Source organism: Brassica napus, chromosome C6 (genome assembly GCF_020379485.1).
Source record: "Brassica napus cultivar Da-Ae chromosome C6, Da-Ae, whole genome shotgun sequence".
Lineage (NCBI taxonomy): Eukaryota > Viridiplantae > Streptophyta > Magnoliopsida > Brassicales > Brassicaceae > Brassica > Brassica napus.
In genome coordinates this window covers 40,700,584-40,728,336 of record NC_063449.1, presented here as the reverse complement: position 1 = coordinate 40,728,336, position 27,753 = coordinate 40,700,584, and the positions used below count along the sequence as shown (strand labels likewise).

The window sequence follows — 27,753 nt, the reverse complement described above, 5'->3', positions numbered from 1 at the left end:
TTATCGCACATATAGCATTCTAAATAACATACATTATTATACTTCACGCAGATTAAAAAAAAACACATTTTTTATTTGATGTCATCCTATTTGTTTAAATCTATTTTGATTTTTGTCACCCCATTCTTCCACAACTATAAAAGTTTCTCATATGATCATCTAGCAAATTCACCCTCAGTTATTAGCTAGTTTACTCGTATTTATTTAACTGCAACAAGTCTCTCACTCCCGTTGTTACTTGTTTTAGTTTTGTTGATTTGTATCGTTTTATCACCTTGAATTGACACCGGCGTCTTTAGATTTAGCAACATGCATCTATCTTCTGTTTTATTTTGTTTTATTTGTTAAATGAGTAATAATGCTTTTGTTTTCTTTTATAAATGCGTAATAATGCTATACTCCACAAACAGCATATAATCACAACGCCCGAAAACCCTTTAGTGAAGCTGTGCATTGAAACCTGAGGCATTTGTCTCGTTCGCTCTTGTTGCCTTCTGAAAGTTGCAACTTGAAAAGTTAATGACATTTTTTTTTAGATTCTACTGAAACCCGAAACGGAGAGCAATGACTGTCCGTCGCTTTTTACTACAAAATATACATAGATGTAACTGTAGTGAGCGTTAATGCTAAGAACATCTCCAATGTATTACTCCATTTTTTGTTCTAAAATGGTGTAACCCCAAAATAGAATTGGTTTTTACTTTAGTGTATTACTTCATTTTTTATTCCAAAAATTAATATTCCAAAATAATTTTATTTTTATTCAATTAATAATTGTTAGTAATACCTTCTACTTATAAGAAATTAACAATTAATCCCAACTATTTTATGTTTACAAAATTTCCGTAAAACTATAATTTATTTAGATTAAAAATTTATTATTAAAAAGTAAAATATCATAAATATATATAATATAGCATATTTTGGTTCAAATGAACATTAGAATATTTTTTCCACAAATGCTCAACTTATGATTTTTATAATGAATAATAATTTTATCTTTGATTTTCCTAAATCGAGCAAAAGAAAAATTAAAAATCGGTCATTTATATCGTCTAGACAACATACATGATATTACCGGATTTTAAATCATTTATTTTATTTACACTATATTTTTATGTTTAGTTTTGGTATTTTATTAGTTTATGCATCTTTATTTAAAATTATTTAAATATTATCTTATGGATCATATTTTCATCTTATTAAATATTTAGGTATTAAATAAAACTGAGAAAAAAATATGAAAAGAATATTTAAGATTTAAAGGACTATTTTATAAATAAAAAAAGATTAACTCCAAAATGGAATAATAGTAAAAGTACTATATAAATGGAGTAATCCTAGCTATTACTCAATTTTGGAATTAAAAATAGAATGGAATTAGAGTATATTTTACTCCAAAATGATGTTTGCAATAAAAAAAATGCAACGGGATAGGAAATTCCCTAAGCGTGGACATACGAATGCTTAAAATTAACAACATAAAAATGTAACTAATTTCAATGAGTATTTAACCCATCCAAAATATCTGACAGTCTAAACTATAAATTAAATATGCATAATTAAGTTTTACCAATATTTAAATTAATAGTAAGAAAATGATATTTTGTCATATCAATGTGTACCTCTAAACCAACATTAAATGCAAAAGATGTCATTATATTATACTCCATCCGTTTCCGAAAATAAGATTTTCTAGAGTATGTACGATTATTAAGAACTTAATAAATGTTTATAATTTAATTTATTTTTTATTTTATTATACAATTTTCAATAACTTTCAACCAATGAAATTTATTAATGTTTCTCAAAAGTATAAAAGATATCTTAACAATATAGAAAATCTATCTTTGTGAAATAAGTAAAAAATCTAAAAAATCTTATTTTCGGGAACAAAAATAACTTAAAATGATCAAAGCTGAGGTATTCCACGAGATTGAGTGATTGATATGATAATAGAAAAGCAAGATTTAGGGGGTAAGATTAGATGCGAGATTCGTTTTAGAGAAAGAGAAGTACGAATAAAGGAGAGGGGAGACAAGAAAACAAACAAAAAGAGTATTAATTAATTAGGTTTTAACTAAGGAGGAGATAATAGTGATGACAACATGGGAGTTGGACCCTTTGGCTTTTTGCTTTCCAAGCAGTAATGATGAAGAAGTGTAAACTTCTATTGACAACGCACAAAGACTAATTAAAATAAATTAGTTACAATTTTTTGTATAATAATTTATAGAGAGAAGAAAGTGACTTTGTCTCTATGTCATAATCTTCATAGAAAGCATTGCCAAATCTTGGCCACATGGACGGTGTAAGCCTTTACCCTACCCGCTACTCTCATCTATTGCCTTTGCATTTTCTTCATTATTACATCTCTTATATGTAGCTTTTGTATAATTGTCATCATTATGGATTTGTACATTTGCTCATAAAATAGACTGAGCCTATTAATGCTCACGGATCTATACATACATGAATATGAACCCTACTTTAATTTTTCTGTTTTCGATAATTAGAATGCTTTGTGATGTTAAGTTGCGACTGGTTACGACAATCAACTGGTGCCAAAAGGACGGGTCTCCAGTTAAGTGGCTCGGCCAGGGAAGACAACATTTGTCTGCATTTAAATTTGGAATTAACTGAATATGATCAAATAATTAATACTCCAACTGCTATTTTATGTTATTTTAAGTAAAGAACATTTAACTATCGATTCATAAGTCTTAGGATATCTTTTAAAGCTTCTTAAATTCCCATTCTATGATTGAAAAAGTCTATAAACGTTGTAGAGTATAAACTATTTTGTGGTATTTTTAACACTATTAAAATTCAAAATATATATCCGAGAAAGCCCCAATTATGATACTTGATAGAAACCGGAAAATATTGTTATATTAATTAATATTCCCTCTATTTTTCTATATTTTATATTTTAGAATATTTTTTTCTAGATTAGATGATGTTTTAATTTTTAACTTTTAATGTATAATTTATTAATATTTGATGTTATATAATTTTGTATTATGCAGTTTTTAATTATTGGTTATTATTGGTCGAATGTACTTATGTATATAAATAATGATTTTTTGTTTAATTTTTTTTAAAATTTGTGTTTACCAATCTAAATCGTTAACTGATTAAGAAAAGGAGAGAATAGTAACGTTTTGAGTAGACCAGTATTCCATTTGTGTGTGAATAAAAAAAATAGTTTTATTGTCAATATGTTATATTCTGTTGACATGCTATTAATTTAGTTTATGCGTCCAATCTGCTAGCATGTCGTCCATCTACTATATATGGTTTAAGTTATTGTAAGTGCAAAAATTCACGGTCTCTGAATTCTAAAATTAAATTCAGAAAACACGAGCAGACAAGATTGTGAGATTAGGTGCAACTGTGCAGCCCATTCATCACGTTTAAACTGAAATGGAGAATTTTTTTGCTGTAAACAAGTTCTATAGTCTCTAATTAAGTACTACAATACAATTTTGTTGTTGTGTAATAATATAAGCCTGTAAGTTGGTATATATAATATATATATTGTTTTAATTTCTATTCAAAGCGTTTGGTTAGTTAGAATACTTTTGTTTTTGTCACCATATTATAAATTGTTAATAGTTTTTGTTTTGCTTAATATTATATTTGATTAGGCGACGTATTATGACTTATGAGAAAGTACTAGTCTCTATAAAGTTCGAAACTTATGGTACATCCTTAAAGTCTTTGCTTTGGCCATACCATTTTATGATTGATAACGATTTCCCATCGGCCTTGTTGCTTTCCTTGCAAACATTTCGGGTCTGACTGGACCATTCGGAAAATTCGGAAAACAAGAGGAACGAATAAAAAAAGAATATACGAAAATAAAATAACAGGAATAAAAAAGAATGGTTGTTCCTTATCAAATTTGACAAAGAATAATTTTGTTCTTTAATTCTCTACAAATAAAAAAGAATGAAAGAGAACGAGAGGTAATTATTATTCTTTGTGAATTGTGATTTTTTTTAGGAACGTTAGGGAATGCATTATTCTTCGCCGTTCACTGGTCACCACCATTCATACCCTTCGTATCAAACGAAATCAACACACACATATACATATAGAGGAACATCATTAGCCTTCCTTAATCAAAACAAAAGTTAAATATGCTTTTCAAGTGGGTATATTAAAATAAGTTAAAAGTCTAATTAAGAAACGTTTATTTATTTTTCGTTCAACACTAGGTATACGCGGGTTTGAATTTGAAGGACGTAGTAAGTAGTAACAATACAAGTACAAGGCGAGGCAATTGGATAAGACCTTGAGAAGGATGGCTCAAATAAAATTACGACGCTTCACATCATGAAGGCCCGGGAGTTTCTCGATTGGGATGGATTATTTGTAATGGTCATGGCTACTTTCAATATTATAGAATCATCAGGAAGTTTCAGGGATGTTTTCAGAGGCTGAATGCACAGCACTTTTATGGGCTTTACAGGCAACTTGGTCTTTAGGTTCCATTTTCCTATCTTGTCTTTGATTTCCAATAAGATCAATAATAATTCATCAACCTCAGGTGACGCCATAGAAATATCTATACATTACGAAAATAATCGTATATGCTCTTTGTGACTAACATCAAAGATACTAACATGGAATCCAAAATGATTGATAATACTTGAAATTGTGAATCTTATATAAGATTACCATCTTAACCTCATTGGCAAATTTTTATCATCAATTCACTATGAATCTTATGACTGAGATAATGGTAATGAGTTTCATCAACCGTGTTAGGTTGAAGAGGATGGCAGTCCACATGCTGTACCACCAATGTGCTTGTATTTCCGGGAAGGAAAATGAGCCACGGTGCCTTTAATGAACTCATAATCAAGCTCGGTATATCTCAAAATGTACCACTTGATCTCTTTTGAGTTTTTACTCAAGATACTGGTAAAAATTGTGTATATGTACAGAACCAGAACCAGGGAAAAGGTAAAAAAAAAGACAAGACAAGTTCAATCTCATCCAGATTGTTTGTTGTGTCTTCACTAGAACGTAATCAAATCTGGCATCATGTACTCGATATAAACTGGTTCTTGGTACGATACTATAAGAGGCAGAGGATGCTTTTGATATTCTTTAATCACCTTTTCATGGAAACAACACTCATCATCTTCGAAAATCTCCCATTTCTCTGTGATGATCGTCTCCAATCTCGGTTTCTCCAAAACCACCATAGCTTTCTCTTCCTCTACTACTTCTTCTTCAACGTTCTCAATCATGTTCTTGATTGTTTCTACTTCCGCCTTTGGTATACTAACGAACTGAGGAGTATCTCTCGCGTTCGGGACGCCAAATCCTTTGCAAAATTCAAAGTAGACAGCTAAATCTTCTCCCTGAGACGTTACCTTATTGATGATCTTTAAGGTCGCAGCGGCGTCTGCTTTACCTGAACTAGGAAGCATTCTGATGACGCCGCTGCATATTCTACCGTAGATGTTGATACTCTCGATCACAATACAATCCATCGCTTCTAGGATCAACGTCCTCTTCATGTTATCAGCAATGGGACGTATCTGTAGAATCAAATCGAGAAGAGACTGCAGTTTCTGGATCCTTTCCAGCTCAAAAGATCTTCTACTCGCGGGGCGGCGGTGGAACTGATCGGATAAGAATGAAGCGTAGTTTTGGAGGAAGGCGAAGTAAGCACGGACGAAGATGTTGAACCCCCATGTTTTGCTGAGGCACGAATGCCCGTCGGAGAAATCTGAGAGGTCGAAAGGGAGACGGCGGAGCTCTCCGAGGACGGAGGGGAGTTTGCAGGAGATAACGCCGTGGAGGAGCATAAGGGATTTGAGGGAGACGATCCAGCTGCGCGTGTGGCTGACGCGGGAGGAGAGGGTGTGGATTAGCGTCTTGAGGTTGAGATGAGGAGAAGATCGGATCCATTTGTAGACGCGGTGAGCGTTGGAGTAGTCGACGGAGGAGGAGTCGTGGGAGGTGGCTTTGATGATGGCTGCTTCGAGGTCTAAGTTGTGGTGTGAAGTTCGCTTTGAGAATCCGACCGCTAATAGGCTTTTACGGTCTTTTATCGCGGCGGCGGCTCGTTTCCACAGCTTCATCGTCGAGAGCCCCCTCCCTTCCTCCTCTTCCCCTCTCTCTCTCTCTCGTTGTCTTTTCTGTATCTTTCTTCTTCCTCGAGATCGAAAAAATCATCTCTGTAAATCTCCTTTCTCTATTTTAAGTTCTTGTCCCTAAACCATCCGTTAATACCGTTGTAACCGCTGATTTCATAAAAATAATATTTTTTTTGATAAACAACGAAAAAAGCTGGCACGTGTGAACATTTTTTTTAATTCGTGCATTTTTTTTTTGAACCGAACCAAAGTCGTATAAAATGTCCTTATTTGGGTTTGTTTTCAATATACGTATAATAAGCAAAATGTCATTTATTCCATCTCCGAACTCAAAATTCATGACATAATTCTCTTGGGAAAGCATTATTTATCCTACTAAATTTAGAGACGTGAAGTTCACTTATTTTAGCAGAATCTATTTGAGTTTATCGGACCGAAACGTATCTGAATTTTCCTTGAGGTTCTATAATTAAAAAAAAAAAAAAACCTAAGAATCAAAAACAGAACAAAAACTGGATTGGGGAACCTTTTTGACTCAACATTTTGCAATGAAGAGACTAACGTCGATCTGACTACAGAAAATTTGCCACAAGTGTAGAAAATAATCATTTCTGTAACCCCAACTTGGGACATGTCTTTTATAGCGGGCTACTACAAAGCAATTAATAAGAGAGATCATTCAAGAAGAGAGATGACAAGAGCAACACTCATGCCAAGCATCAACGATATCAAATGGCACACACTGTTTTTAACTGTCGATTTTCCCGAGTTGTTGTTCATCTCCGCAAGAACACCTGCAACCGCTATGTATATGAATCCTCCCGCTGTGAATCCCTACAATATTTCAATCACCCACCCAAAATATAATAAAATTATTTAGATATAACGTTACTAAAACGAATCAAAGCCAAATGTTTTTACTACCTCAATCAATGATGACTGTCCCGGTTCATCTCCCCAGACCAGAACCTGTGGCCGAGACAAATAAAAAAACATAACGAAGGTTAGTTCAGTTTCAATATCTCTAGAAAGGTTTTCAGATGTAAAAGACTTGCCAATGAAGTTCCTGCAAGTGCAACGAGTGCAGAGAGGAAGTTGAAGAAGAGTGCCTTTGTTACAGTGAAGCCTGACCTCACTAGAATCCCAAAATCACCTATCTGCAAAGTATCGTTATCTTTTAAACGGTTACTTACTTGTTGCTATACACATTCTCAAAAGTTTGTAAATGAAACAACACATTCTCAAAAGTTTGTAAATGAAACAGAGTAGGGGACCTCTTGGGGAAGCTCGTGCGCAAGCAAGAACATGGTTCTTGACCATCCACCAACTGATCCGTAGATGAGAAACGCACTTCCTAACGCCATTCCATCAGTAAAATTGTGCTGCACAGCAAAAACGGGGACAAGATCGAATCTTCTCAGATGAAGTATCTCTTCTCTAATCTTTGATAAATAACAAAGGAGCACATGCTTACAACACCATCAGAGAACAAGTTGAGGTAACCAAATACTAGGCTTGAGTTCTTCTCCGCCTGTTCAGGTTTGTCCAATTTTCCATTGGAGATAGTTTCTGAGCCTGAGTTTGATTTATCCACACCATCAATAGCAGAAGTCTTTCTCTGCAATGTAACAAACAAGTCAACAATATAGATTAAATGACATGGAAGTGCTGGTTCTCACCTTACGGAGAGATTTATCTTTAGAGACTTTTTCTGATGAATTTTCAGTTGCATCAGAGGGACACTGTTTGTCCGCGTTGTTATGATCGTCCTCATCCTTCAGTTTCTTACTGCCTCCTGCATGGTGGTGGTGGTGATGGTGACCCCAAGCATTGGATCCAGACGAGTTTTCTTCGACGTACCGCACCAATTTCTCCACAAGAAGGAAGACCACAATCCCAGCTAGACAATCAAGAATCATGTTTAAATTGAAATATAAGATCTGTCAAACTACTTTTTTTGATAAACACAAGAGCAAGTGTTCTACTACTTACCAAGAACAGACAGTCCAACAGACAGATCTTGTATAGAATGTGAATGTGAAGGCGAATCCGAATGAGAGTGAGAATGATCATGATGGTCATGACTCTCATGGTGATCATGCGAATGAGAGTGACCACCACCTGCCACACAAAAAAAAAATTGAACTTTAGAAGATATCTCTTGGTAGTTGGTAGACAACAAGGGGAAACATGAGAGTATTAAAGGCAGCAAAATGAGTAGGCTTAAGAAACAAGTTTATACATCAATGTGCATACTAGTAAGAAGAGATCCATTGTAATGTACCAAAAGCATGTGGCAATTGGTGAAGAAAAGCATCCCCCAACATAGCTCCTGCCTGATAAACCAAATCAACGGAGAGTATTTTGAAGCAGCAACAGATCATATACCTACATTTCAACCTCATAGCGAAACTAATCACAGTGAAAGAAACAAAAGACATACCCCAAACAGAGCCAGGGCATCAACAAACCATTTTGCAGGCTTCCCTTGAACTGTAGTTTGAAACATAAACAGGTTCAAACAAAAGCTACTCTAGTATAGCCAATTGGATAAACAAAGAGATAACTTTCTCCATAACAGTCAACACAAAGATCCTTTTGAGATTTCACTTACCGAACATAACAGGGAGCAAAATCAGACAAATGAGTGAAGCCAAGCTAACCAAAAGAGAGCATCCCAACGCATTAACCCACAGTGCTGTAATAAAAAAAAAGAAAGAGAACTCTAAAATCATCAGATTATTCATCTACGAGTTTGTAAAAATTCAATAAACCAATTACCAAATCCAGAAAGACTAGAACTTGATTCGTGATCGTGATCGTGATCGTGATCGTGATGAAGACACGGCCCAAACCCACACAGCCTCATATCCTCCTCCTCCGCCAGCTCCTCCGGCAACTTCATCTTCACCTCCTCATGATGATGATCGTGGTCCTCACGCGCCGGCGTTGAGTGAGAGAGTCCGGTGTATACGCACAGATCCAGGAACAGCACCAGAACGAGAAACGGAACAGCGAGTCTTGTCAGTGACAACGACATCTGATTGATCTAATGCAAGAGACTTAAGAAGAGCGGCGGTTGTTGCAGCAGGCGCCTTCGATGGTGATGAAGCAGACGATGCAGAAGATGAGGATGATGATTCCGACTATGACTCCGAATGTCACCACATCCATTTTCTTTTTTGTAATTAAATCTTTTGATTTTTTATTTATTTTTCTTAATTTTGAACCTCTCTTTCTAAATCGAGAAGAAAGCCCCAATCTGTATTTAAGAACATTCAGTGGATAGCTCTGGACGTTCAAGTGTTGGGATTTTCAATATGGTACCGAGTGGGTGTCAATTTTTATTTTTTTTTATCTTTGTTAATACTAAATGTTTTTTTTTTGGGTAAAATATTAAATATTATTACCGATTTTCAATTTTTCGACAGAAGTTCTAGTAGCATAAAAATAAACAACACCACACAAGACACACTACAAACAGCAACAAAGGACCAGACCGAACAAAAACGCAGCGCAAACGTTCAAACGCAGCAATAGCGAGACGAGGAAGAACCTTGCAACTCCAGAACTAGATAGAACATCGACTAGTTGCCGGGAGCTACCGAGAGAAGGGCGCCCTTAAACCCTGAATATTACGGTTCCTAACAACTTCTAACCGACAACCCATAGCGAACTAAAAGCGAAGAATCCAACCACGGACCCAGAGCAAGCTTGATAAAAGAAACCACCGGCAGTACGAGGAAGAGTCAAAGACCGACGATGCCGTCGTTCAATAGTTTGCGGTGGAGATTACCGCCTCCATTGCATTCCACCAGGACCGTCTACACCCATTTAACCACAAACCCGAAGCGAATATGGATCGGTAAACGCACAACTCCTCCGGAGGAGACAAAACCGAGACCACACACATGAGCCGCTGCCTAGCTATTACTCCAAGTAAAAGACAAGCCGGAAGTCATTGCCTAGCCAAGAAACAAAGCTGCTGAGATTATTTGAGAAGAAGATGGCTACGGATCAGGCCACATAGTCGAGGCCCTAAGATCCGAGCGGTGAAGGGAACACATGGGAACCCACACACTACTACGCGAGCCACAGGGGAGGTCGGAGAACAGACAGACGTCTCCACCACAGTCACCAACAACTCCCGCGCAGCCACCATCAGAGAACACGACGGAGACGCCTCAAACCCAATAGAGAGAACTCGAGACAAGCAAGAAAAGGCCTCAAACTCACGCTCGAAACCATGAACCAGCGAATCCGAGAACCCCAGCTCCACACGCAGCCGCACCCACCACCAGACGCCACGCCGGAGGTGAAACGAGACCGACGAGGAGCTCCCCGACGCTGCACGCACCTCCATCTCAACGAAGCTTGGCTGGATCTCGACAAAACGCTGGAAGCTCTGCTTTCCAGACCTGGGTTGCACACGACAGAAGAAAAAGTCGTCCTCTAGCGACCTCCGCCGTCGAAAACCCTAGATCTATATCCGGAGAAACCAGATCTGAGGCACCACTGAGCGGCGCCCTCGCCGAAGAACACGAAGATAACGAGGAGATAAACGGTTATGGACAAAACAGGAGATTAGGCAAGGTCTGGCGGCCGCACGACGGAAGCGGCGACCACCGGAAAAGATTGACGGCAAGACTGTGACCTTTGAACAGAGAGGGGGAGGAGCTTGTGTTTAGAGAGAGAAAACTTTTTTTCCATTTATAGTAAATGTTATACATGATTTTTAACGTAGGTACTAATATAACATTTTGAAAGATAACAATGTCTTTAATTACATCAAATATTTTTTTTGTGTGTTCTACGTAAATTATATGCCCGATATATATTAGATATCATATATACAAATCCAAAATTTGTACAATTAGATTTATGTATAAAATATCTAGAAAATCAATTTTCTGAATTAAACAATAAGAAAAATAGACATTATAAGTTTTTTTCTCGTTATTATGCTATTACAAACTATGAGAAACATTACATAGACGATATTACTGCCGAAAATTTTATCTGCTTAATGAGGATTCACGTCTGACTGCATCATCATGAGCCGCCATGTGAGATTCATTCCTGATGATACTCCTTGCGCCATGCTGAAGATCTCTTATAAGCGTTTTCTCCAATTTTCTGCATAATTCGCCTTCTCCGGGAATTGAAACCCAGACCTCTTGGTGTATAAATTGTGTCGTCTGAGATTCGAACCTCAGATCTAGATGTAGAAGCTTTTAAACCTTAACCACTAGACCACAGTGCTTCCACAAACAATATGGTTAGTATGATATTAAAAATTGATACATTAGTTATAACATTTGTAAGAAAATAAAAATATTGTAGGCAATTTATTCAATAGAATATTTGATTTATATAATTGTATCCATAGTTTTCAAAATAGAGAAGGTGTAAGTATTGTGAAAATATTTTATAAATCAGGTAAGGACGGATCATAACTGCCTTGGCCGATTGTACATTTCAATTAACTTAATTGATTTATGAGTATAATGTTTAATTTTAATTGATTCTTGACTACCTGGAAAAGAAAATCATAACCATTTAATTATGTGTTTCTTCCATTGTAGTTAATTTGAATTATTTTAGAAAAACATTCAATACGTGGCAAAGAATTATATATTTTTACGTTAAATTAATTAAATTTTCAGTAGCATTGGATTGTAAATATTGTGAAAGTCTAAGGAATATTCTATATGTGTACTTCTATTTTAATGAAGTAGATTCATAAATTTCATTCAGATATTTTATTTATTTATTGGCAAGGTTCGATTCAGTTCTTGCATGATTTTACCACATCTTCAAAATCACCAAATATTTGAAAACTACTCCAAAATATCCAAATATACTCAGAAAAGGTAAAACTATTCTAGTAAAATAACAAAAACTATAGAATATACAATCAGGACCCGATCTAAAGGGTTATAAACATTTTTTAAGAATTTTAATAATTTCTTTTTCTGTAAAATTAACGGTTAAAACCTACATAAAAGATCTCAATTTTTTTTGGAAATGAACACTAATATTTCACGCAGCTTTTTGACCAAATTTGGCTATGTAGACGAGATATTCATAAGTAGACCTGGACACGGATTAGATATCCGGGGTTTTAAAGGTATTTGCGATTTGCTTCGTATGTCACGGATATCTAATTTTTCGATTTGCTTTGCTTCGGAAAAATACGGATATTCAGAAAAACGGATATCCGGAAAATAAATAGATATTTGCGGATATTTACAAATACTTACGGATATCTCAAACGTTTTGATTAATACAAATAATCTTAAAAAATTGATATAAATTTGTTTTGTAAAATATGTTTTGCAGGATATATATAATAAAAATTAAAAGAAGTAGTGAATCTACATAGTTTGTAAATTTTTTGAACTTAGTCAAAAAATTATAATAACACAAAACTTAAAAAAAAATTATAATTGTCATAAATGTGTTCTCTTCCTTTTATGTAATACTTTTATATAAGTAATAATGTGAATAGAATTTATCAAATCATATGTTAGAATAATAATTATATAATTTTATACATTAAAAACTTTAAATATAATCAAGATATACATGTATTTATATATTGCCGGATCGGATCGGATATCCGCTTGCCAAAATTTTAATATTTGTGATTTGTTTCGATTTTATTGGATATTTATTTTTAGTATTTGCTTTGCTTCGAATGTACGGATATCCGGAATTTCTGGATCGAACCGAAACGAATAACGAATCGAATCAAATTTAACGGATAAAATGTTCAGTCCTATTCATAAGCAATCGCTGAGTTATGCAGATATAGGTGCAGTTTAAACACCTCTAACATGGGCTTGGTGAATTCAAATGGAGCATGTATCAATGGAACCTCTAACATGGGCTTGGTGAATTCAAATGGAGCATGTATCAATGGAACCACAATCATGACCTTGACTAGAACATATCTAGGGTTGCACACTCCTGGTAATGGGTGCAACAACCTCTAAAAACGAGTTTGACTGGCATCAATATTTCGTTTTGACTTATTGAACAAACAATTTTAAAATTTTTTTTTTAACACTGTTTAGTTTCAAACCATAAAAAGATAAATATCAAACAACCAATTTTTTAAAAAGATAAATAAACCAAAAAAAATCATCAGTAAATGACCTCAAAAGCTCAAAAGAATATAGATAAAATCCGTTAAAGATTGAGATATTACCATCCAACAAACTGGTTTTTGTATTAATTTTTTTAAAAATCTTAATAGGCTGAAAAATTAGGATAGGCGCACATCCCTTATATATTAAAGGAGACGCATTATAATAAATGTGTTTACAATAAACTGGACACATGTCAAATGTAGAAAGCTTCTCATCCGAACTCTACATAAATATGTTCACACTATGTACTTTTCGTTTTTTTAATATAAAACTCACATGCATGATTCTTCTTTACATTATTTTTACTGTTTTCGAATAGAGCTAGACAATTTATTCATAAATTTTGATTCGATTCGTTATCGTTTTGATTTGAACCAAAAAATCTGGATATCCGTTACTCTACAAAGCAAATCATATACTAAAATGCAATATCCGTAAAAAAAAAACAAATCACAAATATCAATATTTATAGGAACGAATATCCAATTTGATCCGTTATATGCATATATATATATATATACATATATTTAAATAATTATATATAAGTTATATATTATAGTTTATATAATTTTTACAATATTTTTGTTTTCAAATAATTTCATTTTAAGAATTTCATTTTTCATGTATTATTATGAAAAATGTCATTTAATATTAATTAACAGTATCTTTATATATTTATCAACTATCTTTATATACTTTTACATACACATACATGTGCTTATTGACGTGAGCACCATATAACTAAATATTTACCACAACTGAAATATTTAATTTTTTTGGAAGTTAAAATATTCTTTTTTCTTAATGCTTCTTTCACTATCGACCAAATTGTAGTAAAATGATTTGTCTTAATAATTTTCTTTTCTTTTTTAACTATTATCCAATTAGAAATTATAATATGAAACCATTGGTTCGACATCACAACTATCTAAGATTCATAACATGAAAACAAATAAATAATAGTAATTTTTGATTATCACAGAAAAAAAACCAAAAACGTCAAACATTTTAACCGAACAAACCAAATAAATATTGATTTAAAATGATAGTTATATTTTAGGAGATTAAAAACCAAAAAACAACCCAAAACCGAACCAATATCCAGATTAAACAGATTAATGTTTTCTTATTAAAAAAATAAAGAAACTAATAATCACATTTCGCGCGAGGTGCGGGTTATTACCTAGTATTTTATTATAGAAGGCGTATGTGAACCCAACTAACTGGCGAGTCACGTGGAATGACAGGAAGAGCACACGACAACCACAATACGGCTCGTGAAGAGAAGACAAGACGGAACGGGATGCTCCATGACGGATTTAAACTAACGGTGTCATCGTTGATTGGTCTCGTCGTGTAAAACCGGCCACAATCACGCCATTTTCCATAACGTATGTGAAAATGGACCAATCGATTTAAAATAACGAGGCTGACTCAGCTTATTAACTAATCTGATACTATAAAATGATCAATGCCTTCTCTACTCATCAACTAGTTTACTTATTCCCTTTTTCGCCTTCACTTTACTTGCTTCTCGACTGTTGCGGAAAATGGGCGGCAAAACTCATCTTCGTTCCCTTCCGGTGGTTACCGTCCAAAACACTAAGCTTGCGGATGCCCCCGTTCTGCTCTTCGTTTACTTCCACAAGGCTTTCCGTGCCCAGCTAGTGGAGCTCCGTCGTTTCGCTACTGACGCCTCTGCAGCCGGTTCCTTTAGCGGGGAATTGGCCGGGGAGCTACGCCGGAAGTTTGAGTTTTTGAAGCTTGTGTACAAGTATCACAGCGCAGCTGAAGATGAGGTTAGCTTTGTCCTTTTTAGATGATCCCACTGTTAAATGGAAATTTCAATCAAATTCTCGTTGATAATTTCGGTTAATCATGCCTTATATGTCTCTTCTCTTCTGTGTGTGAGTGAAATAGTTTTATTATTCGAAATGAGTTGCTGGATTTTGTATTGCTAATATTCGTGGATTAGATTAGCACGTCGAGGTTAGTCAGAATGTGAAAATCTGCATTTTGGCGCTTAATTATGCCATTTCGGTTTGGTTCCGTTTTATTAACTAGAGATTAATTTGGTTTTCTTAATGTCCAGTTTGGTTTGTCTTCATTTTGGTTTTGTTTAATGGGGTTGGTGTTTAGATTAGTTCTAGTTAGATTAAGGAAAAAAAAAACAATTTATAAAACATAAAACTAACCGAACCAAACCAAACCACCATTTGATTATTAAGTCTTTAGAGCATGATTAATGGGGGTTCTTAGGGTGAGGTTCTTAGCGGAATATAAGAAACCATTTCTTAACTTATTTAAGAGCCGGTTCTTAGCTTTTTTTCGTTAAAAGTTAAGATACGGTTTCTTATATTCCGCTAAGAACCCCACCTTAAGAACTTCCATTAATCATGCTCTTAGTTTCTTCATGTTTAGGTGTAAAAAAATGCATGACAAATAAAATTGTAAAAAAATGCAATCCAATAATTTCAAATGAATACTTTCCAACCCTAGTAAAAAGAATTTGATGCTGAAGATCTTATAGGTAGCTTTTCAGGGTTTAACGAAATGTAGAAAAATCACGTTTTTTTTAATTCAACATATTGAAAATTTTACATTTGAGATAATGGAGAGTTGATGGTGTACCTGGTTCAAAAGGAATATTCAAAAAGTAAAAAAAAAAATGTATGCAACAGAAGTAGTAGATAAACAGAAAAGTAAAGTATGTAACATATGCTTAGCGTTTAGATTAGATAATTAATTATCTTAAATCTTTATATCATTAATATATATACTTGGTATGGTTTGGAACAACTTTTTCGCCTATCCCTAGATTCTACACCAGATTTTTAGTAAGTCATTGTCATTCATCATTTCATACAATCTTGATAGTGGTTTACGATTGGTGCTAACGAGTTTCTTTAAGAAAAAGACGGTTCCATTGGGTTTGAAATGATTCGTTTTTATTGGCATGCAGGTTGTCTTTTTGGCGCTCGATGAACGTGTGAAGAACATTGTTTCTAGTTATTCGCTTGAGCATGCTGGCACAGATGATCTCTTATCCTCATTGTTCCATTGGCTACATGTTCTTGAAGAGGAATTAGGGAGCGTAAGCGATGTACTTCGTGAAGTTATCCTATGCATAGGCACCATTCAGTCATCCATATGCCAACATATGCTTAAAGAAGAGCGGCAGGTCAATAATATAGTCCAGTTAAAGACATTTCACTTTAGATTTTTGCTATGTTTCCTCTGCTCATAACACTCCATGATACTCTATTATGCAGGTCTTTCCTTTGTTAATTGAGAAGTTCTCGTTCCGAGAACAGGCATCACTTGTGTGGCAATTCATTTGTAGTGTTCCAGTGATGGTACTCAAAGACTTTTTGCCATGGATGATGTCTTATCTCTCTCACGAGGAGAAAACTGAAGTTGTGAATTGCATGAAAGACATAGTTCCAAATGAAGACTTATTGCAACAGGTATGCATATCCTCTATTTTATTCCAATCTTTTTAAATCTGATAATAAATTTCTTTTTTTTTTATAAAAGGTGATAAGCTCTTGGCTGATCAACAACATTCCATCGACTTGTGGGGCTTCTACAAAGATCGTAAAATGTGTCCAGTATGGAGATGTGTCTAAAAATACGAAGAACTCATCTAGGACACAGGAGGCCAGAGGATGTTTTAAATGGTTCTGCCGGTGGAGTGAAAAGGCTCTTTTTATTAAAAATGTAGGTCACAGCCCAATTCATGGTCTTCAGCTTTATCAAAATGCAGTTGAAAAAGATTTGAGAGACATTCAAGAAGAATTATGCCAAGAGAAATCCCCAAGACTTCTTTTGGACCTTGATGTAGTCATGGCTCGGTTAAACTTCCTTGCTGATGTTCTTGTTTCTTACTGGTAAGATGCCTCATCTCTTAAAACTCGTCCTCTTTTCTCTGAATGGGTTACTGAATATATTTTTTTCTTGCAGCAATGCATTTAACAAGTTCTTCCACCCGGTGTTAGGAGAAATAGCCTCTTCAAGTACAAATCAATTCACCATAGATATTTGTCTTGGGAATTTTAAGAGATTTTTATACAAAAGTGACGATGCTAAAATGTGGACGGAGGGTTTTCTACTGAAGCTTCAGGAGGAACTTGATTCCCTTGTACTCCAAGTAACAAAGCAATTTTCTGTACATAGAACAAAGGTACAACATTTTTATACTCTTTTCTAGTTGGAGTTTTTAGTTGAAACTAGAACTTGTTTTAATGAAATTGATTCTCTTTAATCTCCAGGTATTCCCAGTCATCAGCAAGAATTGTAATCATGAAATGCAAAGGCAGGTCCTGTACACAAGCATACATGTCTTACCTCTTGGATTGCTAAAGTGTGTCATACCATGGTTCTCTGCTCATCTGTCAGAAGAAGAATCTCAATCCATTCTTCATTTCTTGACTTTAAAAGATTCTTTTCCCAAAAAAATATTTCCACGCCTCTTGTTGCAGTGGCTACCTTTTGGCTACTCAGACAAAACCTCTGTTGGAAGTTCTTGGAAACAGCTCTTCGCAATGTTATGCTTCTTTAAAAGAAACAAGTCCTCAACCTTCTTCATGTTGCCGGCTGCTGGAGACATGTACAAGACACCTTACTCTAGTAGAATGCTTTTCTCCGGAAACCTTAGGTCTCGTCATCTCCATATGGATGATCCATTTACCATGTATAGAAAACCAATTGATCTCCTTTTCTTCTTCCACAAGGCAATGAAGGTGGATCTTGACTACCTTGTTAGTGGATCAGCAAGACTAGCATCCGACTCTAGCTTCCTCATGGAGTTTCAACAGCGGTTCCATCTGATAAAATTATTTTATCAGATACACTCTAATGCAGAGGATGAGATTGCGTTTCCAGCACCGGAGGCAAAGGGAAAGCTACAAAAGATCACTCACTCATTTAGTATTGATCATGAGCTAGAAACCAAACACTTTGATAAGGTGTCATTAATTTTAAATGAGATGTCAGAGCTGAACATGTTGGTTTCTACAATGAAGTATGAGCGGTTATGTCTGAGTCTCCAAGAGATATGCAGATCCATGCACAAGATATTGTCAGAGCATTTCAAACAAGAAGAAACTGAGCTATGGTGTCTGTTCAGGGGCTGCTTTACTATTGAAGAACAAGAGAAAATCATAGGATGCATGCTTGGGAGAATAAGCGGGGAAACACTGAAGGATATGATTCCCTGGTTAATGGATTCTTTGACATCTGATGAACAACATGATGCAATGTCCTTATGGCTCCAAGCGACAAGGGGAACAATGTTTGTCGATTGGCTAAATGAATGGTACAACGGTCATATTATCAAAGAGGAAGCAAGAGAAGCAAACAACATAAAATATGAACACTTGTTATCAATGAGTCAAGAACCATCCATCCTCTCAAGCAGTATAGAAACAATTCATGGTCAGCATCCATCTTATCGAGATGCTCATAGTTCCGTCTTTGGCTGCGAGCACTACAAGAGGAACAGCAAGCTTCTTGCTCCTTGTTGTGACCAGCTCTTCACGTGTATACAATGCCATGATGACGAGGCTGATCACTCGGTGGAAAGGTAGTGTAACATCTTCTTCTACTTTCATATGAGGAACTTAAACAAAATCTTGTTTGGCGCTTAACCGTATTTTGGTTCTCTTGACTTCTTATGCAGGAAACATATCGAAAAGATGATGTGCATGAAATGCCTTATGATTCAGCCAATTGGTGCAAATTGCTCAAATGCGTCGTGCAAGTCGTCAATTGGAAGCTACTTCTGCAAGATATGTAAATTATTTGATGATGAAAGGTAAATATTCCTCTGCTTCAGGATATTTACTTTGATGCTTCAAGTGTCTCTTGTGCTTGATATTAATTAAAACATGTACAGAAAAAAATGTTGGGTTATAAAATTTACAACTTTTGAAAAAGAATCAAATTATATATTAATTTTTTTTTTTTTTCAAATTATATATTAAAGAAGTTTTAAGTTGATTCAACTAGGAAATGTTGAATCTGAAGACTAACAATCCAATGATGTTAACAGGTCAATTTATCATTGTCCCTACTGCAATCTTTGTCGGGTAGGGGAAGGACTGGGCATTGACTACTTCCATTGCATGAAATGCAATGCTTGTTTGTCATGTTCCTTAAAAGAGCATGTTTGCCGGGAAAATTGGCTAGAAGTTGATTGTCCGATTTGCTGCGAGTACATCTTCACCTCCAGAACCGTGATAAAGCCTCTTCCATGCGGTCACTTGATGCACTCAGCATGCTTTCAGGTAGTTTAACTCTGTCAATGTTTTATGGTAATAATGAAAACCTGAAAAATACATTGCTAAATTTGTTTTTTGTTTTTGATTCTGGTGATAGGAATACACTCGTTCAAATTACACATGCCCTGTCTGCAGCAAGTCGCTAGGAGATATGAAGGTAAGTTACACATTTTCAAGCATAATATTGTTTTGTTTCCTAATAAAAGAATTTAGCAGTTGCAGATATAGATCTGTGTGTTCTTCTGAATCTGAAGTGCCTGTACTAAACAAAAGACTGTTTCACACAGAGCTACTTTAAGATGTTAGACGAATTGCTAGCGGAAGAAAAGATGCCTGATGAATACTCCAACAAGACTCAGGTTCACATCTCCCTCTATCCATATTGTTACGTAGGACAAAGCCCCTATCTCTCTAGTCTAGATACCCCTATATCGATTATTATTGAGAAGCAAATTTTGATTTGGTACAGGTGATACTGTGTAATGATTGTGGAAGAAAAGGATACCGCAAATGCACTTCTTGTGGTTCATACAATTCAAAGCTCCTTTAGATGTTCCTTTCACATTATTGCAGAATAATAAGTCTTATGTATTATTATATGACTGGTTAGAAAAACGGATCTGTAAAATTTGACGTTGTACCAAAATAAAACATACAAACAAACCCAGATTTATCAGTGGATGTCACTCATTCAGATTTGAGTGGTTCGGACACATTGCCAAATCTCAAATTTCAATACCCACTAGTCCAATAGTTGACTACCAAAAAATGTCACTAATTCTACGAACCAGACACATCTTCAAAAAGAACAATTAACAATTTAAATACATTAATGACTCACAGATTCACCAAATCATTTAATTTTTTTATAAAAATACAGAAGAAACAAAAGTGTACACACCCCTTTAGCTATTCTGACCTCTCGTCAGCTTCAGTACGAGAAAAAACACAAACCCTAGATTTATCTTCAGACCATGTCTTCTTCTTCACCTCAATCTCCAACCATGTCCGATTCCTCCTCCTCCCCGCTTCTCCGCTCCCGTCAATCTCCCCGACGCCGCCAGCCCGTAATCGCGGTTCTGTTAAACCGAGCTACGGGTCGGCGAGGAGCTTCGATGGTCGTGAGAGAGACGGCCGCGCAGGAGCTCGAGGAGCGGAGAGCCGATTGGGGCTACTCGAAGCCCGTCGTGGCTCTCGACATGCTTTGGAACGCGGCCTTTGTGGTTGTCGCGGCTGTGATGCTTTTGGTTTACAAGGAGGAGAAGCCCAACGTTCCGGTTAGGTTTTGGATCTGCGGTTACGCGGCTCAGTGCCTTGTTCATGTGGTGCTTGTGTGGTTGGAGTTTAGGAAGAGGAACGCTAGTAGGAGTGGTGAGGATTTGGAAGCTGGGGAAGGTTCTGGTGGTGGAGTTAGGAATGATAGTGATGATGAAGATGGTGATGAGAGGATCCTCAGGTTAGCTCTCTGCTTCTCTATTGGTTCTTGGTTTTCTTGAAGAGTGCTTTTAGCTTGTGTAAGAATGAAAAAGATTTAGTCTTTTTATTACCAAAGTTATTACTTTTATTGTCATGGTTTGGGTTGCTTTGTTCTTCAGGGAAAAATATATATTTACTAATGATTTCACAATGAAAATTTCTCAGCACTAAGACTTGTGAATCGATGAACACCATTATATCATTTGTCTGGTGGATTGCTGGCTTCTACTGGCTTGTATCTGGTGGTGAGATCCTTCTAGAAAACGCATCGCATTTGTACTGGTATGGGGGTGATATCAGCTTAATGTTTCTTATGAATGGGTAAATGGATATGACATTGTAAAAAGTTTAATGCTTTGCAGGTTGACTTTTGTTTTCCTGTCATTTGATGTGTTCTTCGCCGTCTTCTGCGTTGTGGCTGCGTGTCTTATCGGAATCGCTCTCTGTTGCTGCCTCCCTTGTATCATTGCTCTTCTTTACGCCGTTGCCGGGCAGGTATGGCCTAAAAGAGCAACCTTTCGACTTCAAAAGTTGACTTACCTTTTGGAAGAAATAAAAATGAATACTTTGTGTGTTTCAGGAGGGTGCATCGGAAGCAGATCTCAGTATCCTTCCCAAGTACAAGTTTCAGATGATGAGCAATGGCGAAAAGCAAACAGATGGTGGCGGGAAAATGATACCTATCGAAGCAGGCACTGAGTATTCGGGAAACGAACGTGTACTTGAGCCTGAAGATGCTGTAAGTTGTTACATGTTTTTTATAGAGAAGTTTAGAATATGATTCCAGAGCTTTTTTTTTCCTCTAGTGATGGGTGTTTGTGTAGGACTGTTGTATATGTCTGAGTTCATATGAAGATGGAACAGAGCTGGTGACACTTCCTTGTAACCACCACTTTCACTCGACGTGCATCGAGAAGTGGCTGAAAATGAATGCGACATGTCCACTGTGCAAGTTCAATATTCTCAAAGGTAATGAGCAAGAATGAAGAGTAGAAGAAGAAAGAGGATTCTTCCCTTTTAAGTTTGCTTTGGCACTTGTTTTATTTTATGTTGTATATAGAGAGTAGTAGAGTAGAGCTTCGCGAAGTGATTATCATGTGTAAGCCGTAAGATATATACTTTGCGACTTTGGTGTCATTCCTGTTTATCATATATCAAATAAAGAGTTTATATACGAATATTTTCAAAAATATTAAAGCTAAGCCCTGCGGATTTTATCCGGAATTTTGTTTGTCTTTTTCTTTTGGTTGTCCGGTTAAGCAGGTTGATCAGACAATGCAAGATTTCAAATTCAGTTCAGTAACCGGTTTGGTTCGAACAAGCCACCTTACTCATAATTTCATTTTTTTGTAAATCAAATTTTATTGAAACAAAGAACTATTATATGAAATTAATCTTTAAATTGTGTGTTATTTAATCATTATGCCATTACTATCAATTATCAATCCAACTAGACTATATTTGGTAATAACAACGTTTCTCAAAATAGTTTATATTTGTATTAGATTTTGGGGTATTTTTAATTTTAATTTTAATTAGTAGAAAAGCAAACATACATTATTGAATATCCCTTGAAAAATAAAGTTCCTTGAAAAGAAAAGAAAAAACAAAGAGATCGACAGACTAGACAATAGACATCGAACAATTAACCCCAAAAAGGGCATATTACACGTGCCCTCCTTTCACGCGCAAAAAAAAAGAAAACTGTTTGACTAATCACAGCTTTTCTCACTAATCACATCACTAAACAAACTGAAGACAGTTAACTCTCCTCCGATATGTATATTTCAACCCAACTTTACTAATATAAACCAAGAAAATAGATCAAATGATAATGTCTATATTTGTTACGTTAGATTATTAATTAATACATTACATTAATTCTTACTCAAGTGCGTTGATGAAGTCATTAATTCCCTTAATAATCCAGTCTTCATTCTTCTCTAGTCTTGTCATACACAAAGAAGATAGAGAGAGAAACAACCATAACAACATTTAAATCACTCTCTCTCTCTCTCTCTCTCGTTTATAATCACTAAAGAGAAAAAGAGAAGAAAGATCTCTGAAACTCATTCTCTCTCTCTCTCTCTAGGTTTAGCATCAAACATACACACATTCTCTCTCCTCTCCGTAACGACTCTGATTTGAAAAACTCTCTCTCTCCACTCTGCATTCTGGATCGTGAGGATTCTGGATGCGTTTGTGAGTGAGGGGATCACCAGATCGGAGATGACGGATGTAACAACCGACGGAGGCTTCTCGGCCGAGACGCCTTATCCGTCGTTAACAGCGTCGGCGTCTTACAAGGATACCAGCAGCGGCGGAGGAGGGAAAACCTCGTCTCGGAGAAGGCCAATTAGGCCAAGCTTCGACGCCGCCACCGACAACAACGAGTTCATCACTCAACTCCACGGCTCGGATCCAGTGAAGGTGGAGCTTAATCGCCTCGAGAACGAAGTTAGAGGTGCGCGAATAATAGCTGCTCGATCTAAGTACTAATACGTGTCGATTTCAGATCTAATCATTCTTCTTCTTCTTCTTCTTCCTCAGATAAGGATCGAGAGTTGGGAGAAGCACACGCCGAGATCAAGGCGTTGAGGCTATCCGAGAGGCAAAGAGAGAAAGCTGTTGAAGAGGTAACTCTTATGATAAAAATTAAAAGCTCAAGTTCGTGCTTATTGTAAGCTGACGTCACCTTTATCTTCTTTATAGCTTACGGATGAGCTTACTAAGTTGGAGGAGAAGCTCAAGTTAACTGAATCGCTTCTCCAAGGCAGAGTAATTATTGAAACCTTATCACTCTTTGTTTATTTATCTTTATTTACGCTGCTCATTTTGATTATGGTCAACATACAGAATCTTGAAATCAAGAAGATCAATGAGGAGAAGAAAGCCTCCATGGTGGCTCAGTTTGCTGCTGAAGCCACCTTGAGAAGAGTCCACGCTGCTCAAAAAGATGATGACATGCCTCCTATTGAAGCCATTCTAGCACCGTTAGAAGCTGAGCTTAAGCTTGCACGATCTGAGGTATTTTTTTTAAAAGGTACTACTGTCTACTTGCGTTTATCGGAGATTTTGATCGTTTTGGGATGTGTTTTTCTGCGTAGATTGGGAAGCTTCAGGAAGATAACAGAGCATTGGATCGTCTCACTAAATCAAAAGAAGCGGCTTTGCTTGATGCTGAGAGAACTATTCAAACTGCCATGGCTAAAGCTGCCTTGGTTGATGATCTTCAGAATAAGAACCAAGAGTTGATGAAACAGATTGAGATCTGTCAGGTGATCTCCACTCATCATCCTCTTCTTTGTAACAAGTTGTTTATGTTTTTAGCTAACGAACCATCTATTATCTATTTGATGGTTTAGGAAGAAAACAAGATTCTAGACAAAATGCACAGGCAAAAGGTTGCTGAGGTGGAAAAGCTTACTCAGACTGTACGAGAGCTGGAAGAGGCTGTTCTTGCTGGTGGCGCTGCTGCTAATGCTGTGAGGGATTACCAGCGGAAGTTCCAAGAGATGAATGTAATTTTATACTGAAAAATAGAATAAAATCTTTCTTTTTTTTTTTGGTCAATAGAATTTCCAGCTGATGTAGGAATGTTTCTTGCTCTGCCTTTTAGGAAGAACGGAAAACACTTGACCGTGAACTTGCGCGTGCAAAGGTTACAGCAAACAGAGTTGCTACGGTGGTTGCAAATGAATGGAAGGATGGTAATGATAAAGTGATGCCTGTGAAGCAGTGGCTTGAAGAAAGAAGGTTTCTTCAGGTTTACTTTTGATTTGATTGTTCTTACTGGAACTGTTTTGTTATGTAGAATCTTTGAAGTGACAAAGGCACAACCTTAAGAGTCTCAATTCTCTTTTTTTTTTTTTGCAGGGAGAAATGCAGCAACTCCGTGATAAGCTTGCCATATCAGATCGAGCTGCTAAATCTGAAGCACAACTAAAAGTATGCATCTTATTTATGTGTTATTCATTCTGTTTAACTGAACAAAAAGTAAACTATCTATTTGTACAATTTACAGGAAAAGTTTCAACTACGGCTTAAAGTGCTTGAAGAGACATTGAGAGGCACCTCAAGCAGCAGTGTAAGGAACACACCTGAGGGAAGAAGCATGAGTAATGGACCCTCTCGCAGGCAGTCACTTTGTGGAGCAGATAATCTACAAAAGTTCGGATCAAATGGCTTTCTGCCAAAGAAATCTTCATCTTCTCAGATGAGGAATGCCTTTACTTCTAACTCCACCTCAGTATTGAAGAACGCTAAAGGAACATCTAGGTCATTTGATGGAGGCACAAGATCATTGGACAGAGGCAAGGCACTCCTAAACGGACCTGGGAAGTATTCATTCAACAAGGCTTGTGACGAAGCCAAAGAATCAGAGTCGTCACCTAATGCCTGGAAAGAAGATTCAGAGGAGAAGTCACCGAGTGAACTCCCTGCACCAACAACTGAAGACAATGTCCCAGGGGTTTTGTACGATTTGCTTCAAAAGGAAGTAGTTGCATTGAGAAAATCTTCACATGAAAAGGATCAAAGCCTCAAAGACAAGGATGACGCCATAGAGGTAAATCTTCGAATTTGCCATATAACATGTTGCTAAAAAAGACGTGCTTGTAATGGAAGTGTTGGGTTTTATTTTTCTGTAGATGTTAGCCAAAAAGGTTGAAACTTTAACGAAAGCAATGGAGGTTGAAGCAAAGAAGATGAGAAGGGAAGTAGCTGCAATGGAGAAAGAGGTTGCTGCTATGCGTGTGGATAAAGATCATGATAACAGAGCTAAAAGGTCTTCAAACACCAAGAACCCGTCCAACACCGCCCAGATTCTTACTGGAAGGTATATACAGTTGCACTGTTTTACTTGATCCGTTATCATTGTATAAAAATCAGACTAAACTTGATCTTCTTCTGTAGAGCTGCTGGACGAAGTGGGTTAACAAGGAGCACACAATGAAATGAGCGAAGAGATTGGTTCCCGTTATAGGCTGGTGTGCTTTTGAAGCTCTTTTTTAACCTTATATCTTCTTGTTTTCACTTCCTCTTGTGATTTATTGTATTACCATAGAACTCATCAGAATGTTATGGAAAAGAGAGAGAAGAGTTGTGCTTTCTGACTTAGATCGGCGTAGACTACTTAGAGGGAGAGATGTTTGATATGTTGGTATAACATTTTCGGAAGTAGTTTGTCTGTGCTGTTTAAGTTTTAGCTTTGCACTTGACACTTCTTCGGTTTCTTCATTCCACTTGAGGTGTTGTGTGATTATTAATGTTTTTGGTTCGGTTGATATTTAGATCTCCAGCCACACTATCTTCCATGTTTCGCTTGTTCGATACGTCAAAATCAAATCTCTGATTGATCTAAAAATCTTATTTTTCTAATTTTTTTCTTGTTTATGAAAAAGCATGCTAGAGAGTGGAGACTTCCAATGAACATGGTCTTACGTCGCCGTAGAATCCATGAGAATAACTAAACAAAGAGGAGCACAATCTCATTTTTTTGGTGGAGTTCAAAACAAATAGCACTGAATTGCCTGGGAGGTCTGTACAGGTAAGGATACGGGGGGACTAGATTTTCGAGATCTACATGATTTTAATATTGCATCTTTTGATAAACAATTCGGAAGACTAATCAAATTTCTGTCCTCTCTAGATGCACATGTTCTGAAAGAAAGACATGGTTCCCAAAATCGAGAAACGTATTTACCATCATTTGCATGGCGTAATATCATGGCAGCAAAATCTCTACTAAAATCGAGTTTGCGGAAAACCATTGGATCCGTTCGAGATACGAGGGTTTGAAGTGAACCTCGGGTCCCAGACTCTACTGCTCGACCACCTAGACTTGCCGACCACATTATTTATAGATTGTCTCAACTCTTTGTTCATTCCTTTATAATAGCCTTGTTCATTCCTCAAACGGCAGCGTCGCGGGCAGCGACAATAAATAACAAGCATGAGAGAGAAATAGTGATGCATCATTGTTATATGGTTGTCGCCGGTAGCCTTTTCACCATTTTTATCGCCGGTGTAAATTTCAGTGTATTATGTGCCACTAGAGTTCAGTTTTTGCATCTTCAAATTCAGAATTTTGACTTGAAGCGGACATGTCACATAAGATCCCTTTATATATTTTGATCGCTTGTCATTGACGCCTGCGTTCAGTAAACGGACTGGGCTAATGAATAATACCAAGGAGTGGAATCTCAACCTTTTACAGGAATCTTTTCACCCCACAGATATACTTTTGATACTGGGATTGAAACCTTTTCGCTCGCAAGCTTTGGATAAATATGTTTGAAACCACACAAAATCAGAAGAATATTCAGTCAAAATTGGATACGACCATGTACTGAAACCAAGCATCACAGGCGTACAAAGCCATGTGTGGAAGGTAAAAGCTCGGAGCAAGATGAAACATTGTATGTGGCAGGCCCTCTCTGATTGTGTGCCGACAGCAGAGAGACTCACTTATAGACACCTGAGTACCAATAAAGCTGTCCTAGATGTGGTGATTCAATGGAGTCGATTAACCATCTTTTTATGGAATGCCCCCAGCCCTGTATGTTTGGGATTTATTGAACTATTTGTCCCTTCTGTGTTACTTTCCGAGTACTTCTATATACCAAAATATGAACTTTCTATTTTAGAAGAGAAAAAATGTGGCTCCACTGGAACCACAATTTGACACTTTCCCATGGATCTGTTGATACATCTGGAAAGCAA

At 36.3% G+C, this 27,753-nt stretch overlaps 5 protein-coding genes across 6 annotated transcripts; 3 read left to right on the top strand and 2 right to left on the bottom strand.

Annotated features, from left to right (window-relative positions):
* Positions 1–4,881: 4,881 nt before the first annotated feature.
* LOC106402393 (putative clathrin assembly protein At1g68110) lies at positions 4,882–23,051 on the bottom strand. The gene is made up of 2 exons (XM_048761127.1): positions 23,037–23,051; positions 4,882–6,151 (listed from the first exon to the last, which is right to left on the bottom strand). The coding sequence occupies exon 2, from the start codon at positions 6,102–6,104 to the stop codon at positions 5,031–5,033; it is 1,074 nt and encodes a 357-aa protein (XP_048617084.1). The 5' UTR covers positions 6,105–6,151; positions 23,037–23,051; the 3' UTR covers positions 4,882–5,030.
* Positions 6,614–9,421, bottom strand: LOC106402392 (IAA-alanine resistance protein 1-like). Its single transcript, XM_013843106.3, has 11 exons — positions 8,901–9,421; positions 8,734–8,817; positions 8,563–8,612; positions 8,404–8,455; positions 8,112–8,240; positions 7,799–8,019; positions 7,594–7,737; positions 7,394–7,501; positions 7,175–7,276; positions 7,044–7,088; positions 6,614–6,953 (listed from the first exon to the last, which is right to left on the bottom strand). Exons 1-11 carry the CDS (start codon positions 9,157–9,159, stop codon positions 6,795–6,797), a joined length of 1,353 nt encoding a protein of 450 aa, XP_013698560.2. The 5' UTR covers positions 9,160–9,421; the 3' UTR covers positions 6,614–6,794.
* Positions 14,557–20,235, top strand: LOC106406747 (zinc finger protein BRUTUS-like At1g74770). Its single transcript, XM_048761126.1, has 11 exons — positions 14,557–15,072; positions 16,236–16,454; positions 16,546–16,740; positions 16,811–17,163; positions 17,237–17,456; positions 17,545–18,857; positions 18,954–19,088; positions 19,326–19,560; positions 19,652–19,711; positions 19,842–19,913; positions 20,024–20,235. The coding sequence occupies exons 1-11, from the start codon at positions 14,824–14,826 to the stop codon at positions 20,102–20,104; spliced, it is 3,132 nt and encodes a 1,043-aa protein (XP_048617083.1). The 5' UTR covers positions 14,557–14,823; the 3' UTR covers positions 20,105–20,235.
* Positions 20,410–22,204, top strand: LOC106406822 (E3 ubiquitin protein ligase RIE1). 2 transcript variants are annotated; one of them, XM_013847561.3, is made up of 5 exons: positions 20,410–21,010; positions 21,196–21,312; positions 21,393–21,525; positions 21,611–21,769; positions 21,855–22,204. In XM_013847561.3, the coding sequence occupies exons 1-5, from the start codon at positions 20,529–20,531 to the stop codon at positions 22,014–22,016; spliced, it is 1,053 nt and encodes a 350-aa protein (XP_013703015.2). In that variant the 5' UTR covers positions 20,410–20,528; the 3' UTR covers positions 22,017–22,204. The 2 variants fall into 2 exon arrangements, with proteins under 2 accessions (XP_013703015.2, XP_013703016.2); XM_013847562.3 differs by having other exon boundaries at positions 20,418–21,010; positions 21,837–22,204.
* Positions 23,042–26,340, top strand: LOC106406415 (microtubule-associated protein 70-1). Its single transcript, XM_013847076.3, has 11 exons — positions 23,042–23,494; positions 23,581–23,666; positions 23,743–23,808; positions 23,887–24,057; positions 24,138–24,308; positions 24,396–24,551; positions 24,650–24,796; positions 24,907–24,978; positions 25,055–25,597; positions 25,680–25,867; positions 25,945–26,340. The coding sequence occupies exons 1-11, from the start codon at positions 23,260–23,262 to the stop codon at positions 25,982–25,984; spliced, it is 1,875 nt and encodes a 624-aa protein (XP_013702530.2). The 5' UTR covers positions 23,042–23,259; the 3' UTR covers positions 25,985–26,340.
* The last annotated feature ends 1,413 nt before the right edge of the window (positions 26,341–27,753 follow it).